At 34.5% G+C, this 19,500-nt stretch overlaps 1 protein-coding gene and 3 long non-coding RNA genes across 5 annotated transcripts; all 4 read left to right on the top strand.

Annotated features, from left to right (window-relative positions):
- Positions 43-1,074, top strand: LOC110264620. The gene is made up of 4 exons (XR_002350790.1): positions 43-191; positions 282-411; positions 540-728; positions 812-1,074. It is a non-coding gene; the product is annotated as an uncharacterized LOC110264620 (long non-coding RNA).
- LOC107607329 lies at positions 6,197-8,061 on the top strand. Its single transcript, XM_021106741.1, has 3 exons — positions 6,197-7,264; positions 7,444-7,711; positions 7,843-8,061. The coding sequence occupies exons 1-3, from the start codon at positions 7,115-7,117 to the stop codon at positions 7,974-7,976; spliced, it is 552 nt and encodes a 183-aa protein (XP_020962400.1). The 5' UTR covers positions 6,197-7,114; the 3' UTR covers positions 7,977-8,061.
- On the top strand, positions 8,080-8,714 carry LOC110264619. Its single transcript, XR_002350789.1, has 3 exons — positions 8,080-8,182; positions 8,301-8,385; positions 8,666-8,714. It is a non-coding gene; the product is annotated as an uncharacterized LOC110264619 (long non-coding RNA).
- On the top strand, positions 11,946-13,400 carry LOC107608101. 2 transcript variants are annotated; one of them, XR_002349953.1, is made up of 4 exons: positions 11,946-11,959; positions 12,144-12,213; positions 12,906-12,959; positions 13,341-13,400. It is a non-coding gene; the product is annotated as an uncharacterized LOC107608101 (long non-coding RNA). The 2 variants fall into 2 exon arrangements; XR_001612713.2 differs by lacking the exon at positions 13,341-13,400 and having other exon boundaries at positions 12,906-12,982.

The following is a 19,500-nucleotide window of genomic DNA, read 5'->3' as shown; positions in this document are numbered from 1 at the left end:
TTTGAAATGTTGTATTAATTTTTTCTTTGCTGGCAAGGTGGTTTTGTTTTTATTCTGGGAACTATATCATCTGTTTTCAAGAATCATAAGTGGTGGTTCTCAACTTGTTTGTGTGGTTCTCTTGTGTCAGCTAATAAATAAATTTTATCCTGTGATCTATGTCAGCTTCAATGCATTGATGCTGTCCCAAGGTGTTTTGTTCTTCAGTTTTATTCTGTTTTCCTAACTGATTATTATTTCATGTTAACTCAAAATTTTTTTGTTTTTTCCTGGTTTTCAAGATTCTGCTTGAAGATTGTAGTTTCTCATGCAAATGGCAACAATATATTTGTTCTTAAAGATCGTGAGGTTGTGCAACTGATAAAGACAAGATGCTCCACCTTTTTGGATAATCACCCAGAGTTGAATCAGGTTGTTATCCAGCTGTGATTTTAATTAGTATATAGATATAGATATAGTTAGTTTGTATTTATTGACATTCCTAACGAAAGCCTAAATTATTATTATGCTATTTTTTAACTTTTTTTTCTTGTTTTTAGGGATCTTATTGCAAAGTTGTTCCATTGAAACTCATTTCAAGTCTTTTGCACAAAAAAGTTGTATTCATGGTTGATGCTAGGCCTGTGGGTTATGAGATGAATCGATCTGTATATATTGTTCAACAAATTTGGGATGATGCCTCTGTTATTAATGTTTTTGAGGCTGCTACTGAGATGAATGAGCATAAGGTTTGGTTGCATAGTTTTTGTAATTTGTTCAATTATTAGTATTTAAAAATATCAATAACTGAGATGATTTCAATTTTGTTCAGATTCATGTTTTGGTTGATTCTATGCCTGAAGTTGAAGATGCTTTTAGCCAATGTGGAAGCGATCATGAGGCTGTGGAAGATTTAGATGCTTTTTAGTTTAATATGTTAAGATAGTACTTTAAGTTGTTGTTGTGCATCATCTTGATGCTTTTTAGTGTAATATGCTCAGATACTACTTTAAATTGTTGTTTGATTTGTAATATAATGTTAGTCTTTTCTCAATTCTAATGTCGATATATCTGTGATATTTATATATTTAATGAAATTCCTTTTTTAATTACAGCAAAAAAATATCTGTTTATTTTATGAGTTTCAAATAAACTGGTGCAATAATTAATCAATTATTAATTAGTATTAAAAAAGAAATGATAATTGTGAAAAAAAATATAGATACTTTTTAATACATTGGTTTTCATTACGATTTTTAAATGTATTCAACCTAAAGTTAAATTTAATTGTTATTAAAAAATATATATCTCTTTATTTTTTTTATGTATTTAATCAAATCCCTTTTTAATTACAAAAAAATAATATGCGTTTATTTTACCAGTTTCAAATAAACCCATGAAATAATTAATTTATTATTAATCAATATGAAAAGAAATGATAAATGAAAAAAAAAGATAGATACTGGTTAATAAAGTGGTTTTCATGACTATTTTTAAATATATTCAACCTAACATTAAATTTAATTGTTATTAAAAGATATATATCTTATCAGTTTTTTTAATTTTCTTTTTTGGCAAAAAAATGTCAATTCAAGGGTGCCATACTCCCATTAACACATAAGTCATGTTGTCCCTTTTCTTAATTTTGTTAATTTACGGGTCCCTTCCTCTCCTTTTCTTTCTCACTATGAAACCGGAATTCGTTTCCGTCAGCTGAACAATCACTCCCTCGCACTCGTCCTCTCCAGAATCAGAAAGCCAAGTACCCAGAGCTCGGAACCGTTCTCTTGAGGTAATCGATTTTGTTTGTTGGTTGTATGATTCGATGAGAGTCGCGATGGATGCTGTTCATCAATCAAGGGGCTTCTGTCTCTTCTAATTATCCAAAATCAGGTTTTCATACTTGTCACAAAGTTTGAAGCACGTTACCTAACATTTATCATGGGTTATTATTTCCCAAACTGATTAATGGGTTTCTGTAAAACCCAAAACCTTTGAAAAAGGGCTATCATTAGCTAATTTCAAATTCAGTATTTCTATAGCTTTAATTTCAAAAATTATCTTATTAAAGATAATTAGAGCAAGTTTTGATTTATTGAATTTGAAATAAGTTATAGTTATTATCTAATTTTATAATTATTGGATTATTTTCTATATTTAAATTATAAAGTTGGCAGTTATGAAATAATAAGGAATTTATATGATTTGGATTGAATAATTAATATTTTAAATATTACTACTACTATTTTGGAAAAATAGAGAAAATAATTATATTATTCCTAATTTTTAGATTTGGGCATTTCATTGGAAATAATTTGTGAAAGTGAGGAACAAATGGTATTTTCTATATATATAATTAGTGTTGGATTTAATTTGGGTTTCAATTATTATATTATACCCAATTTTATTTGAAATTGCCAAATTACCCCTAAACCTAATTTTGCCTAAACCCTAACCTAGCTACCCTTTTTCCCCCTGAGCCCAATAGCTATAGCACGCACAGTTTCCTTTTGTTCTTTCTTCATGAAAGAAAGGAACAGAAGCAAAAGAAAAACGAAATAGAGGGGAGAAGAGGGAGGCGGCGTGGTGGGTGCCACTGCCACCGTCGCCGCCGTCGCTGACTGAGGGGAGGGGAGCTCTGAACGAGAAGAGAGAGCTCGCGAGACAGGGAGAGATGGACCCACGCCTTGCCGTCGACCCACGTCTCGCCGCCACGCCACTGTCTCGGTGCCGCTGTCATTCAGTCTATCAGCGAGTCGCTGCCAGAATCGTGCGAGGAGGAGTGTCGCCGTCCTATGGAGCCGTGTCGTTGCCGCTCAGTCCACTGCCAGAGACAGACGCGAAGAGGGAGTGGGAGTCTCGAAGCCAGCTGTGTCCTCACCGCCGCAGGGGGAAACCGTCGCCGTTCCCTGAAGCCCGTGTCGCCGTCGAGTCCAGATGAAAGGAGAGACCGGGCCTGAGCCTCGACGAGCTGGGAAGAACCAGCGCCACTGCTGCACCGTCGTCGTGGACACCACTGCCTCCGTCAGAACGGCCATCGCCACTGCCACCATCTGAGCTCGCCGTTGCTGGTGATGGTTAGTTGAACCGCAGTCAGGAGAGGGTTCAGATCCGCCGCTGCCGGAGCTTCTAGCCGAGCCTTAACCGCCGGGAACGCCGCTACCGCCACCGAGCTCCACTGCCGGTAAGGCTTTTAAGTTGAGTTTCCTGGAACTTCATTGTCGTTGCGTGTGGTTCAGATCGCCGCTGCTGCTTGGAGCTGACTGCCGGGTTGTCGCCGAACCGGTTCGGAGACTGCTGCTGCTTCGGTTCAACCGTTCCTTCTTCAGTTCGGTAAGCGTTTCGATTTGAAAGTCCTTTTGTTATTGTTCTGTTATCATACGCTGAGGTTTGTGGCGTTAATTGCTATACGATTGAGTTTTGATTTTTGTATGTTGCGATTAGAGTTGTTGAGACCATTGCGAAAGTGGCTTGGAACCGAGGTTTTGGCTATCGGGATTTTGATTGTTGACCTCGGGTCAAGGCGGAAAGGATTCTGTGACGCGTTTGGGCTATGGTTTTGCGTTTTGAGGTAGGGACGCTTTCCAAAAACTATAGTTTATTATTGGAATTATTAAATATGGATACTGATGTGAGATATGGTGTATTTAGTGATTGTATCTGCCTTATGTATTATTTGATTGACTCGAATGATTATGGATGTTTGTTTGGCTGAATTATTGTGCAGCTTTGTGAAATGTAATGTTTTGAAGCTGATTCTTTAAATATTTGAAATCTGAGTTTAATCCGTTGAGGATTGATTTGAATTGAGTCGATTATTTTGATGATGTGAAAGATATAATACTCTTGAAATTCAGTCTGGGTTGCTTTAATTGATTTGGTTTTGATAAATGATTTATTGCTGAACTGATTCTTTAAAGCTTTGAAAATGAGTTAAATCGGTTGATTTTGAAATGGTTTTCTTGAGATATGCCACTGAGGCAGCTGTTGGATTTAGCTTGCTTTGAATTGATTTTTGGTTTTGAGCTGTTGAAAAGGAATGAGAAACGGTTTAGTTGGGACCCGAACCAGGTGGCAAAGTCCAACTTTTAGGGGAGGTGCTGCCGAAATTTCTTTAAAATCCGAGTCTTTATTGAAATGTTGTCTAGAAAAATGGCGAGTTAAAGATTTCGACTATTTTATTTGAATTATCAAGAAAAGGATGATTCATGCTTTTGAAATGAATTACTAAAGAGGAAATTGTGATTTAGTCTTGCTTCTTAAGAAAGGCATTGTATCTCTTTTAGGAGAAAGCTATTTAGATGAAACTTATGTTTTAAAGCTGTTTTAAATGTGACAAGTGCAATGCCTTTGAATTTGACTTGAGGGTCTTTGTTATAAAATCCCATTGTGGGATGGGTGATTTTGAATGTTCCCAAAATGAATCTTTAACTTTCCATAGTTTTGGAAGTTTCGGAAAGAGGATGCCGAGAGCGGCTTTGTTTTAAAAAGGGAACTCACTTTGAGTAAACTTGGCTTATGAGCCTGAGATGATTTGAGAAATGAGATTTCTGAAGCCAAGGCTAAAAAGAGTTGAAATTTGATTTCAAAGTGAAATGACTTGAGAAAAGTGATTTGTGGCTTAAATGCCGGTTTTATGAATTTGATGATGTTGAATGGTGGAAGTGTTGTTTTGTTATGGGCCGGAATGGCTGTGTATGATTATGAATATTGGCTGGTTCTGGATTGAACCTGAGCCAGAATGGCTGTGTATGATATTGATTTATGGCTGATTGCCGAATGAGTTATGTGCCGTATGGCTGACTATGAATTATGAATTTAAGTCGGATGGCTGAGATGGATGTTGATCCATGGCTGGGACTGAATGAATATATGCTTGAGATACCTGGGTAGTAGCAAGGGTTGTGGTTCGTCCCACTTGCTCCAGGTCAGAGACTGTGACGCCTGGGTAGTAGTGGTAGTAGTGGTGATTCCACTCGCTCCAGGTTGAGCTTTTAAACACTCGCCTGGGTAGTAGCCGCAGTAGTGGTTATTCCACTGGCTCTGAGTTGAGCAGGTAGTAGCAATGGGGTTGTAGCTCAAACCTACTTGCTCCGCGATGGGTGTTTCTGTCCATGGTTAGCTACCAGAACGTGTCGGGTTGGCTATATAACCGACAGAAGATATCATCAGCCACTAGGGACAGGCATGCATCATATGCATCTATGTGACATTGTTTGTGTGTGCATATTATACCTGGTTTGCCTATGTGAATAATTGCTAATTGTTCTACTTGCAATAACTGTTTGTTTGTGCTTGCATCTTCCTATTTGTGTTTGCTACTGGGACTCTATTGGACTGTGGTGATTGGTTGATGGTTGGATTGTTTGGGCCTAGGGCCGTGGTTGAAATGAGATGAACCGATGGTTGCTTTCGGTTTTGTGTTTCTGGTTTGGAATAAAATATGAAAGGCTGTTTTGGTTCAGCATAGATAAACTGTTTTGAAAGGCTTTTGAGTTTTTGAGAATTGAACGGTTCTTTCTTCAGAAAAGATTTTTAGACTTTACTTTTACTGTAAACCGTTGTTTTTGAAAAGGAGGCATAAGACGGTTATTAATCACTAGTACGGTTTATCTTCACGTATCCTATTACAGTAATTCCCAAAAACCCTCTACTGAGAACCCTTTCGAGGATGATGTTCTCACCCCCCTACATTTTTCCCCTTTCAGGATATGGGCGCAGAAGTTACGAAGAGCTTATTTAATTGTTGTTGAGATGCTCTATATTGTTTTAGTTATGGTTTACCGTACCCTCGCCTTTATCTTGATATAATCTGTAAGAGGGATAGGAATTGTATTGGATTATGTTTGTAATATTATTTATATATATTTATGTATATATATGGACGTACTCTTTATGAGTTGTTGTAAGTTGAATGGTATTTATGGATGTACGTTGTACGTTATCGAACGAAAGTATCTTTGGGAGCGGTATTGCGGTTTAAAGTTTTAAACAGGCTCATATTTTAGTATTAAATAATATAAAAGTCGTCATAATGTCCAAACTATCAGAGTCGCGCAGCCGGAAGTGTGAGCTTTGGTAGTTAGGGTGTTACAGTTTCCCGCAGAATCTAACGTTTATCATGGGTTCTCCAAAAATGAAAAAAATTTGCTCCTTTGCAAAGGTGAGGCTTCTTCTTCTGTTGCTGATGGGTTTGCCAAAGGTTTGATGAGTCTTATTGTATCTACTATTTGAGGACTCGATTCTGTGGTTATGGTTCTCGCTGCCATTTGAATCATCCGCATGTCCGTGCGGCGGTAAAAAATTTTGTTCGTTTCATTTTTAAGTTTGGAGAGGGTTTTTTCTTGTGTTATTTTTGTGTTTGATGTCATTAATTATTCATGGTTGTACTTTGGATCTGTTAGTTAATTTTGTAGATTATCTAATTCAGTGCTAATTTGGTTTCATTTTGTAGGTTTAATTTTTTGGTTTGGAAAAAATATTTTTGCTGTTCTTTATCTGAGCTAACTTCTTAGTTTCTTATTGTGCTCTTCTTGATTTAATGATTCGGCTCAAGAGTTGATTATCAATTTTCAGTTTCAATAATGGAATCTATGTTTCTGATGGGCAATAAGTTTACATGTCTTCTATTTCAGCAGTCATACTTATTGGGAATAGTATTATTATATAGTCAAAGATAGGATCAATCACTAGGTATGGTTTCTTTATAGATTTATAGATTTATAGATAGATAGATAGATAGATGTATATAGATTCTTAGATAAGTTGATATGAGATATCTATATTATATAGAGGTATGGGTAAATCTAATTTAATTACCTATGGACACATTGAATGTCATATGTCAATCAATCAATCAATCTAGCCAAGGAGTCTAAGAGAAACGTATTCTACAAGCTTTCCCTTACAAACTTGCTCATTCCTCTGGTATAAGTAGTAATGAGGTGATGGAGTATTGTGTTGATTTTTCAAGAGCTATCACTTGTTCCTTACTTGTCTTTTTTCTCTTGCATTCCTTTCTCTTGAGATAAATCTCAGATCCCACACAGTTTTCTGTTGCTGCTATTTTGTTCTTTAATTTGTTTTTTTCATCCACATTCTTTGATCTTTACTATTTATTTATTGATAAGATAAGATGAGTCTTACTATTGATCCTGTTCAGAAAATCTCTCCATGGAAGGAAACTTGGAGTATTGAGGCTAAGATCTTGACCATTTGGAAAGATGCTAGCATTGTTAATGAAAATATGCAGAAACTGTTACATGTGGTGTTGATGGATAAGCAGGTGAGTATGTCTATTTTAAAAACTCTGTGTGTGTGTGTGTGTGTGTCTGCCCGTGTGCTATCAAAAACTCAGTTTTTACTTAACTAAATTGTGTATGTGATCAGTTTTAGGGTGTAATATGTCATGGTATGATATTTAGAAATGGTGATATGATTTTTTTCCTCTTTTTTAATTTGCAGCACGACAAGGTCCAAGCAACTGTTGACCATGATTTGATCACAACTTTTATTCATCAGTTAAAAAAAGGAGATGTATTCATTATTTCTGACTTCAAAGTGATACCTAATGGTGGATTGGTTAGAGTTACAAGACATCGATTCCGCATCCTTTTCAAGTGTAGTACCTCTGTTGTTGCAGCTGCAAATAGAGACGTACCTAATCCTGGTTTAAGTTTAACCTCTATGGACGAGATTCTTCAAAAGCGCACTCATTATGAGTACTTAATAGGTAAGTTTCCCTTTTTCAAATTTGACCTGGAATAAAGGTGTTTTAAAGTGAGATTAATAACAGCTGAATGAAATGTCTTGTGGTATTGTATCCCGTGGTTTAATCTTTTCTGCTATATTATGACTAAACAGATTTTGTTGGGGTCCTGTGCGGATTGAAAAGGAAAACTGATGTTGAGTTTAATGGAAAGATATTGAGAGTTATTGTCCTTGAAGTTTTTGCTGATGGGTATCCCTTCCCTTTCTGTTTTTTATTCTATTTTTAAATTATGTTATGCCTGTTTTTCATATTTTTTATTATTGTTGGATTATTCTATTGTTGTTGCTCATTTTTTATAATGATTACCCAGGAAGAAAATCCCTTGTATTCTTGTTGGTGACTGTTCTGCTCTTATGAACATCAATAGTTTGAAAAAGTATCAGAGAGCACCAGTTCTTATTCTGGAATCTTTCAAGATCCAAGTCAATGGAGGTGAAAAGTTGTCCATGTTGCACATATGTCTGAGTTTGATTTGTTTATATATTTTTGTTTACCAATGAATTGTTTCTTTGTGACTTACTTTCTTCTTATTGTGTTTCGTGATTTGTAGATAAAGTTAGTCTCCAAAATGTGATCAATGTTTCTCGGGTTTCAATCAACCGTGATATGCAGGAAACAGTGAATTTTCTGAATGAGTTAGTTCCATTCAAACTCATGAAATTTTGTCCCAATGAACTGACAATTTCTGCCTTTCTCTCCATCCCTCACTTGCTCACTCTCTCTCTATTGCTCAGTTTCTCACTCTCTCTCTTTCTCTATATTGCTCACTCACTCACTCTGTTCCTCTCTCTCTCTCTCTCTCTCTCTCTCTCTCTCTCTCTCTCTCTCTCTCTCTCTCTCTCTCTCTCTCTCTTTCTCTTTCTCTCTAGCTGTTTTCTTGAAATTGTTTTACTGTAATATTATTTTTTTTCATAGATACCATATCGCAAGCCACCATTTCAGTAGACTGTGTAGTAATGAGAATAGGGATTTAGTATGTGTAATCGATGATGAATCTTTTGACTGGAAGCTAATACGGACTATTGCTAATCTTAAGGGAAACAATGAGGTGTGTACTATTAGGTTTTTAACATGTTCTAGTGCTATGTAAGAAGTACTCATGTTAATTGATTTTTCCATATTGTAGACAGGCCTTGTGCATTCAATTCATAAATTTTTTATTTTAATAGGATGGACAATTCTTTGTGGTTGAAAAAATTAAAGAGATTGTTGAAGATCCAGAGTGGTGGGTCTTTTCTTGTGTTTGTGGTCATCCAATTGTTGGTGATGATAATGTGTTTCATTGTCAGTTGTGCGGCAGAGAGGTCCAGCATTTTATGACCAGGTAAATCCAGTTTATGATTTAGAAAATTTTTTCCATCTGTTCTGATTCAATAATATAAGTTAGCTTCACTTATCACCTTCTTGTAAGACTCACAAATAGATTAATCTGATGTTTACTTTCTTGGTTATAGTTACAGGACTAAGATACTTGTTGAAGATGGTACTTCTTGTGGAATATTGATTTAATTAGCATATTTATTGAATGTACTTCTTGGTTATTGATCTGGTACTTCTAATCATTTTTTAAATGGTAATGTAACAAATGATTAGCCACTACATTCATCCATCCTTTTTTTAAAGGCTTAGATCTGGTACTTCTAATCATTTTTTAAATGGCTCAATGAATGTACTTCTATTAGTTTATTGATTTAATTAGCATGGTTATGTATCTTAACACTTTAATAGTGTAGAGATAGATATTTTTCATAAAAAAATGTTAAAAATTTCTCTGATACTGGATGGATTAGATCAATAGATGTGGACCGCACGATGGAGTTAGGATGAATCTGATTGGGGAATAGGGGTGTTCCATTGGGAAGACATTATCTCTTGCTCACTATCTGTTTTCTTCGTCAAGCCGATTCTCATTCGGAGCCTTCTCAGTCACATATCCCTTCTCACTCTCTCTGGAATTCGGGCGAAGATAGAGTCCAATCTGAAGAGGAACAAGTCTCCGGTGGTGCCGGCGGAGCAAAAGGAGAAGCATAAGCTGAATTTGAACAAGAGGAAGAAGATGTCGTACTGTGGCAATAGCCATGGTGGTGGTGGAGCTGAGGTTAGGGCATTCCACATACTGGTGAAGCATCAATGTTTCTCCCTACTTTCCTTTTTGTGAAACTGACTTCGATTCGGTGCCCTGTCAATGACAGATCTCTTCTCACTCTCTCTGTAATTCCGGTGAAGAAAGAGTCGGATCGGAACAGGAAGAAGTCTACGGTGGCGCTGGCGGACCAGACTGAGAAGCATAAGCAGCATTTGAACAAGACGAACAAGATGTGATACTGTGGCAGCAGTGACGATCGTGATGGGGGTGAGGTTAGGTATCAGAAAAATATCTGTTTACTCAGTAGAGGAAGTGAAAAAGTGTTGTTAACATTTCTAAACGTAGAAATTTCAAATAATGACATGCATCTTCTAGTGCCATTTATACCAAAGATCTAGGAGCAACTGAATTACTGTTGATATTTCTTGCTTTTCAGATTGGTCCATATTTCTTCCAAACTATGACCTATCCTGATAATTCCTACTTTATCAAATTGGTTAGGGTGATCATGCTCAAAATTTTAGATTGTTGTTATGCTATGCTATGATCATTGATACATACTCTATCTACTTTTGAATTACTATTCATGTCGGAGTTTACATTATGATTGATTTATTCTACATTGTGTTATTTGTGGGAAGAAGCTAGTTTCTGCACTCCACTGTTTGATTTGAAAAATTATTTTCAAGTAAAGTATCTTGGTGAGGAGGGTCAGAATCTTCCTGTAGCTGGGGCTGTAGCTATTTGCTCTCCTTGGGACCTTTTGGTTATTACTTTTTTATTTGAAAGTGATTCCTTAACCTCGGACTCTTAATGGTGTGAGCTGCTACTAATATCATGCCATGGAAAATCACTGTAATTTAGGCTCCTTCTGAAGTTAGACCCAATATAATTATTCTCATTCTTTTAACATTGAATTGAAAATGATTGGGAAAAGGGAGACAGCCGTTTCGGGTGAAGTTAAAGATATTTTTGGTATGGAAGCGTTGGAACATGATAGAAATTATTCTGAACTTCGTATTAAGGTTGTTCTTTTAGGCTTTAGCATACAAGTTATATGTGTTTCAGGTTTGAAATTTTGTTGTGCATATTCTTCTCTTTGATATAATTGATGAGGTTTTGTTGAAAGTTTAAATTATTTTTTGTTTTTCCCGATATGCTATCTTAACTAGATGTCATATTACCTGTTTTATGTTTGCAGATAGGTGACAGATTTATAAGTCGTAGGCGTGTGCAAAAGTTTTATGATAGAGCACTTGCTTAAGGACTTAAAGGATATGCAAAACTGTATGTTTGCACCTTCTTAATTGAGTTTAAGTATATCCTTGCATTCTTCCCTCATCTTTTCCTTCTGTTATCTCTCTTTCGCTTCAACGCTTGCCGTCCTCTCTGTTTTTCTTTTGAAACCCTAAATCCAACCTTCCCATTCTTTTTTTTCATAGATAGCCAACTCACTTCTGCTGCTCCGGATAATCCCTGGCCATTCACGCTCTGTTTATCACTCTCCCTGTCTCTTAAATTCTCATTTTCGTAATGCATATTTCTCTCTCCCGAATGCCGTATCTTCAACATCGTTTTTGTCAACCTCCATCCGGAAACCCTAACCCACTGAGATAAGCGGAGAGATGCCGGCGATGCTGAGAGACTGAGAGCTCTGTTGTGGGCTTCACATGCTCACGAAGAGCGTTATCCCGGCGGCTTGCTTCAAGGCAACTGAGGAATCGCATCCCACTTCCTCGGCAACGGTGGTTGCAGCTACAAAGGTCCAATCATCATCTTTTCAAGCGTCTTCTTTGTCGATTGGTAATGGCTCCCTATCCCTCGAATTCAAACCGTGTCTTCTTCCATCTTTTTATTCAATATTATGCCTATCATCTATTTCTTGATCTCTCTCTTTGATATAACTGCCTGTGTGATTAGGGTTCATGGAAAAGGATCATGGGAACAAATTTTTTTTGTTCTGATTTGTCAGATTCATTTAAAGATCGGTGGTAGTTCTCAAGAGGAAATCAGCCTAGGGTTCATGTCACTTTGCGTCTCTCTTATCTTGGGAAACAACAACTTAGGTGGGAATTTTTCCGGCGGTCCTGTCTTTCTCTGTCCCCTTCCATCATGTGGTGTAGGTATGTAGTGGTTATGACTTGTTTCATATTCTTTAATATTTGTTTACTTTGATACTCAAGTTTCCTTTCAATTAACAGGATTTGTTTACTTTTATTCGTTGTTGTTTCTCTGATCTTTGTTTTTATTTTCTTGGGTACTTATTGTATCAATGCATATTTTGTTTCCCTCTTTTATGAGTGATAGGCATGATGGATGACGATTTGCTTTTGATGGTCTGCTCTGGTGTTTGCAGTGGCGACAGTGGCACTACTAGGTATGACTCTTCATTCATATTATTCTGTTTTTTGTTATTTTTCATTTTATTTTTCACCTTGTGGCTTGATACGGTTCAATTTCAATTGCTGCCTTCCTCATTGTGTATGTTGAGATGTCGTTACCTGTTTCCTTACTACTGTTTATTTTCTTTTTTTATGTTTTTCTGATGTTATTTGTCACAACCAAATTGAGTGTCAAATTCATCTTTGTGCCCTTTTTTTGTCTTGAGAGTCAAAATTACCTTTGTGCCTTATTTTATATATAAGTGTACACCATTTGAGTTTTATTTGGAAGCTGTTTAAAATACTTTTTTTATCTTTTATCCCGTCTTTTTCAATTGTCAAGGAGCTGTTCGCTTGGAAGAAAGAGCTATTTGATGAAGTTATGTGATATTTTTTCTTGCATATTTTTACTTAAATTATATTTGTGTGTTGTTTTGTGTGGTTTTGAAAAATTTTTTTCCTGATATGGGAAAGTTCATAACTGTATTAAAATCAATTAGATTATTATTTTACGCAAAGCTTTTTGGACAATTTTTCTCTCACCATGTTTCCCAAATCCTAGGGATTCAACTCTGATCTCCACAATATGGTTTGTATATTATTTTCAGTGGTTGCAACTTCTTCATTTTTGTTATCTTCAATTTAATGCCAAAGAAACTAATCTAATTTCATTGGTGGTTCGTTGCAGCTCATGTTATCAAAGTCAGAAATTGGAAAGGCCAGTTGAACATACCCGATCCAGGTAAGTAGGGTGGGTTGTTGTTTTGTTGTATGTTATTCGTGGTTATTTTCTAAGTTGTGTGTGTATTAGGGTAAAGTGTATTTTGTATTTGTGCTTCCTTTTAATTGCATTATTGTGACTTGTGTCCTTTGAAGGAAGCAAATATGAACTCAAGTATGCACCCCTAATTAATGTTTTCAAATATTGGTTTTTTCTTTTCCTTTTTTGTTTATGTGGGGATAACTAATGGGATTCTTATTTGTATGTGAGGTCCATGTTGATTTTGCAATTATCATTAACATTTAATTTAATTTTTTCCCCAAAGATTTTACATGCAAAGTGATTGAGAGTCAAATTTGGTTTTGTTGCCTTTTTTTAGTTACCCGTTATTTAACTGTGCAGCAGCTTTTGGGTTCAAAGAAGATGGTTTTTGGCGAAGTTAAGTAAGATGGTTTTTTTAATTTTAGAAAATAAAAAATTTTATTTTTATATTATCAAAGTGGCAAATTATTTCCCTTTTTGGATTGATGCTTTTTTTCCCCTTCTGGTTGTGAGTTAGTTGTGTGTTCTGATGATGGATTGAGTCTTCCTGATGCTACATTGAGTCCGGTGATATCTAGAATTTTTTTAAGTTTGTTCAGGTTTGTTCTGTTCCATGATGCTCTCTATTTAATTTTCTGGCTAAATGAGGTTGCTTTTGTGTGGTTAGACAGCAAAAGAAGAAAATGAAATAAATGAGTTTGTAGCTCTATGTGAATTTGCTTATGAATAACTATTTCATATCAAACTAATTCTGCCTATTAGAATTGATTAAGTTTTATTCATTGTATACTTCAGTAGTATTTCTGTCTTCGCAGAAAATCATCAACAGCAGCCAGAGCAACTAATAGGCTTTCCATATAAAAATGGTGTTGTGTCTAAGCTAGAATAATTAATAGACTTTGTACATAAGAATGATGGTGTGTCTAAGGCAGAACAACTATTAAAGTTTGCATTGAAGAGTAATGGGGTGTCTAAGCCAGCTGAATCGAATGGATTTAGGATCTCTGTAGCATAGCAGGTCGAGCCAGCAGCACCATATCAACCGCATGTTATAGAGCTGAGTGACAATGAGGTAAAGTGATGAAGTAAGTCTTTAATCACCTTGAAATAAGATACTAGGGCTCACAAATAATAAAACTTACAATTTCAAAGGTGATTAGAAATTTACTTTTCCAGTTTTCCGATGCTCCACATTTTAGATGATCTTTTTCCCCTTTCATGACCAGAACTGTTTTACTTTTTCCGTTAACTGTTTCAGTTATAAATTCTAATTTATGATACAAAAAGATTGGAGCAACTTTACTCTCACCGATTCCTTAGGTTAGTTTAAGATTGCGTTGTTATGGATGCTGAAATGGGTATTCGCTATCGTTTCTGATATTAAAAGAAACATTCTAATTAATTGTATTGTCTAATTATTCATTTCTCATAACCGTTCTTTTAGTGTCATTTATTTTTAATGAATTATCTAGATTATTTTAATTGTAATCTTATATCTTCTATTAATATTTTTACTTCTTTAACGTTAAGAAGGTAAGATTAGAAGACCAAGGGTGTCTCTGGTTTCTCCCACCCCCCTCCCTACCCCCACACAGACACACAATAAAAAAGAAAGTTCACAAACAAAACACACGCGAAGAAAAAAAAGGTCAGAAAGATGACCTAACGTCGTCATTGTGCATCCTCTCCCTCTGGGGTCTCAGCTCACTCAATCCAGAAAGACACCTTCCTACTTTTTGCATCGTTAAACCTCAAATAATCCTACAAGATACAAGTTTGTCATCAGCTCCAATCCTCCCTGCGTCTCCATTCCTTTGAACAGGTAAATTTTCTGACAATAGAATAACAATTTAAGCTTTTGCCCTAACTGTTGCAGTCCCAACATAATCTTCTCTTCACTTTTTTTCTTTTGCTACTGGCATGCATGTATCATTCAAGGAGACGTTCTTCTCCGATTTAAAAAGAAAGAAAGAAATTTTTGATTTCCAAAACTACTGATCTGTGATACTTGGATATCTCCAACATCTGATTCTTATTAAGTCCTTTTTTTTAATGCTTCCTGTTCGCAGGTTGTGACACGTAGGTAGCTGCTACTTTTGTTAATCAACATGATTAGAAGCTACATTTAAGGTTACATACTATAATGTAAGTTATTAACATGAGAGAAATTCGAAGGATAATAAGAGGAAGCTATTATTTTTTTTTTGTTAATTTTTTTTAGCAAGTTAATTAATTCAGTTTCAGTGAGGTTGTATTGGCCGTGTGAAATTCAGTAATTTTGGTATTGCTATATTGTATGCAATAAGAAAAAATATTAAGCAGATAATTGAAAACATTTTTAAGAGTAAAAAGAATAAAATCGTATTTATAATTTTTTAATATTGATTCTGGTCTTTTATATTTTAATATTGATTGATATAATTTTTGTATATTTTCTTTCTTTCATATCGTTTGTAATGCATATTCTAATTAAAAAATTCATAATTCATGATTGTTTCATTTAATTATTATTAGTAGTAGTGGTAACCTTTCTGTAACTTGTCAATATTATAATTAGCATTAGTAGAAATTTAATTTACTAGAATTAATAACAATATTTTTGTTCGTCTATTTCATCTTTTGTTTATGAATGGTTGCTGTTCATTTTTTATATTTGTTCTTTATTTTTCTCGATTCATTTTTATCAGCTGTTTTTTGTTGAATTTGTTGAAATCTCCTAGTAGGGTTGACTTTATTATGATACTCTCTTTTGCAGTAGGAGACAATATCTATTCTTTCTTCTTGAATCTTTATAGCAAGTCTATCTATTTGATAAGTCTCAATGGCCATGGATGCCAATAGAGAAGATCCAAACAGGTATGGTGCTGAGCATTAGACAAGATGTTTTCTTTGTTTCATTTTCAATTTGATTGAAATCTCATTTATTTTTTCATTCAATATATTTCAGATTAACTTTTGAAAATGTTAATGTCAATTAAATATTGATATTGATGTTATGGCATGTATAGTTTTTTTTTTTTAATTTTTACTAAGATATTTTTCATGTTGTAATTTAATTTTATTGGCTCCTCATCTATATGTAGGCCAGATTTCAAAAGTTGTTGTAATATGTAAAATATGTTGTGTAATAGTTTTCCAACTTTGTCTCTTGGTTATTTTTTATTAATGTGCTTTTAGTATGTTACTGTTTTTTTATTTTTTTTTTGTATACTTAGTTAGTTGTTTTCTTGATTAAAAGCCTCAGTCTTAAATTCTAATTGTACCATTATGTTCTAATAGGAGGTTTTTAGCAACCCAGGTATACTGGCCCAGCGGAAAAGAACTGGTTTTTAGATTTCGCGTTTTCAATAAGCAGGTAACGAAACATAATGGACAATGTGTAGTTTTGGGCAGTGGTATCAATCTCAATTAATTAGATTCCTGATTTGACTATATGTTCTTGAATTTGTTATTTTCTACTCTTTTCTACATGTCTGGGAGTGATTGCTTTGCCCTTTTGTCCCTTTTCTATGGATATTTTGTTTAAATTCATTGAGCTATTTACTGAACTACAATGTTCTCATTTATTTATGCTAAAACTTTCTTCTCATTATAATGTTAGTTCAGTTACGTGATTATTGTTCTCTTGTGTTGCTCAGTTGGTAATAATGGTAGATTTAAAATACCTCTCTTTGCTAAATAATTAGTTAAAATTATGTGAAGCTTTTTTAGCATGTTTTGTTACACATGAATTAACTTTGGGAAGAAATTTGAATATAGGGTGACAGAGCTCTTCTCCCAAATTTTGTTTCAACTCATGGGGAACGATTGGGGCCAATGTTCTATGTCATTGACGAGTTAGATAATTGTTTAGTGCTGGAGGTGATAAGAAAGAATGATCAGTTGCTCATAACTGACTCCTCACTTGAACAGATTAGAACTTTCTATTTTATCGATAGAGGGACATCTGTTCAATTTAGGTATGTCGGTTTTGGCATTTTTTTTATTTCATTGTGGGATAAGGATAACCAACCCATCCGAGTTCACCTTGATCCTGACTTCTATGTTCCTGAGCTAATGGACTCAGAGACACTTGATAATGTATCAAGATTGTTCCACATAAAGTACACCAGGATGGATGATGACTCATCAGCTGATGTGATTGTTCTCTCCGGGTCTGAACCATCGGATGATCAGTTTTCATCAGATGCTGATGAAGACAATGATCAAGGTGGGGCACTGGTAGGGGATAATCCCAATGATCCGATAGATTTGTCTAGTGGAAGTAGTTTATCATTGGAGGTTAATGAACAAAGTCACGCGGCAAACGAGTTGGTTGATCCTAGGTAATGCTAGATGTAACTTTTTCTTTGTGTTTCTGATTTTAATATCATGGGATAGCTTGCTATTTTTCAGTGTGGCGACTAACATATTCGTATTATCCTGAATTAGATACTCTCCAGAGGTTTCTTATGAAAAGAAAATCAAAGCTTCGGATGTTGCACAACCTAGATTGGTAACTTGATTTCAAAAGAGTTTTTTCTTATCTTTTTTTTTCTTGCAAGCTGATTGGATGTTCTTCCTAAATCTTTTATGTTTGTGTTAACTATGAATTATTCCTTGCAGTATTTGGCTTCAAAATTTGCTGCGTATCTTAAACTGTGTGGAGATGGCTCAATTTGGACAATCACTGGTCCAGATTCCAATGTAGAGAAGAATGTCTTCTTCTTCCACTTACTGAAAAGTGGAGGAAGAGGTGGAGAATGAAAATTTGGAGTTGGGTGGAGGAAATGTTGTAGAATATACAACTTAAAGGAGGGTGATATCATTACTTTGAAACTCGGCTCGATAGCTAGACGGCAGATAGAGTTATCGATCCAGCGACATTAGACCTCCTATGTATAACTCTATTTGATGGATATTTTGAATTATATGTTAATTTGTCTTGGACATATTTTATCTTTTGTTTGATGAACAAATTTATATATGTTGTATATATTTTGTTTTGTTATCAGTAGGTATCTTGACATTATGTGTTTCTAAGATAATACATAATAGTAAACTACATCTTTGTTGGACTTTTTTTTTCCTGTTTTTTAAGTGTCTAACAATTGTTTGGATATCTTATTATCTTTTATTATCTTAAAAAATATGTTATGCCATTTATTGACATATTGAATAATTGTTGTATTCTATTTTTTTTATTTTAGTATAATGATAATTTTGTAATTATTCAAAATTAATACAACATGTCTATTTTTGTAGAATACATTTTAGTTATATTCTTAGTATTTTTCTTTTAAAAGGGTTTAAATTTCGTGAATCCCGTGCATTACACGGGTTATCACGCTAGTAATACTCCAAAGCATTCCATCCGAGTTGCTACCAGTGATTAAACCTTTCTTGTGCACAAGTTTGACTAACTTGGAGAATAACTAAAGGTATGCTTGGTTTAGGATTTGAGTCATAAAAATGCACGTTCAATTTTTTTGAACACCTCAACTTTTTGTCTGAAACAACTCAGAGAAAAAGAAAAAAATTGTAGTCGAAAAGGAAAACAAATGCAGTTAGAGAAGGGGGCGACGGTGATGGTGGCAACGACAATGACAGTAATCATGGTAGTAACTGAGATGAGAGTTGGATGAAAAAACATTTGAATGTTAACAGTAAAGACTTGAAAATTGAGATAACGGTGGTATAAGATTGAGATTAGATTGGAGATTAAGGGATCTATTTTTAGATTTTTTTTTATTTCTCAAAAATATTTTTTTCATTAACAAAAGTAATCACAAAAATTTTCAATTAACATAAAATTACCAAATTTTAAGAATAAAATTTGTATTTTTCTAATAATATTTACGAAAAAATGTATCAACATTAAACCTCTAAAATTCTTTTGAGAATTATTTAACAAGTAAATATTTTTTTTTGGCAAAATAATTTTGTTGTTAGTAAATTTATATTGTACCTGTTGTTGGCAATTTGATCATTTGAAAACATTTTTATTGGTTTACCATACAAAAAAAACCCTAAAATACAGAGGATAGTTAAGGGAGTAATATTAATCCAACTATTTTAAACTTACTAAAATAGACCAACTTAATATCTAAAAAAAAAGACAAATCGAACCTAACTTTTTGATCTGTGAACATTTAAGTCTCAGACCTCTTTAAAATCTAGACATATCAATTTCTGAATCTAATTTGTCCCATTTTAAAAATTCTCTCAATGTACATCTGTATCAACAAAGTCAGTACAACAAAAATCACGTTTGATTTTTTCGTTGGGTTTGACAGACCCAAATCAACGACCTATTTACCCTTTTCTCTAATATCTAAGAATAGGTTGAAACAATTTTTATAAATGTCACGACATTAATATCCCTAGTTTCATTCAAACTTACAAAACTCTGATTCCCTCCAACTTTGAATCGTTAAACCCATTTGAAAGGTAACTCTTGTATGCATTAATCGACGGAGGGAACGAGGAGGAGAGAAGCGGGGAAAAGAGATAAAGGTGGAAACAGGAGAAAAGGAAAAGA

The sequence above is a fragment of the Arachis ipaensis genome, chromosome B07 (genome assembly GCF_000816755.2).
Source record: "Arachis ipaensis cultivar K30076 chromosome B07, Araip1.1, whole genome shotgun sequence".
NCBI lineage: Eukaryota > Viridiplantae > Streptophyta > Magnoliopsida > Fabales > Fabaceae > Arachis > Arachis ipaensis.
This window is presented reverse-complemented; position numbering and strand designations above follow the sequence as displayed.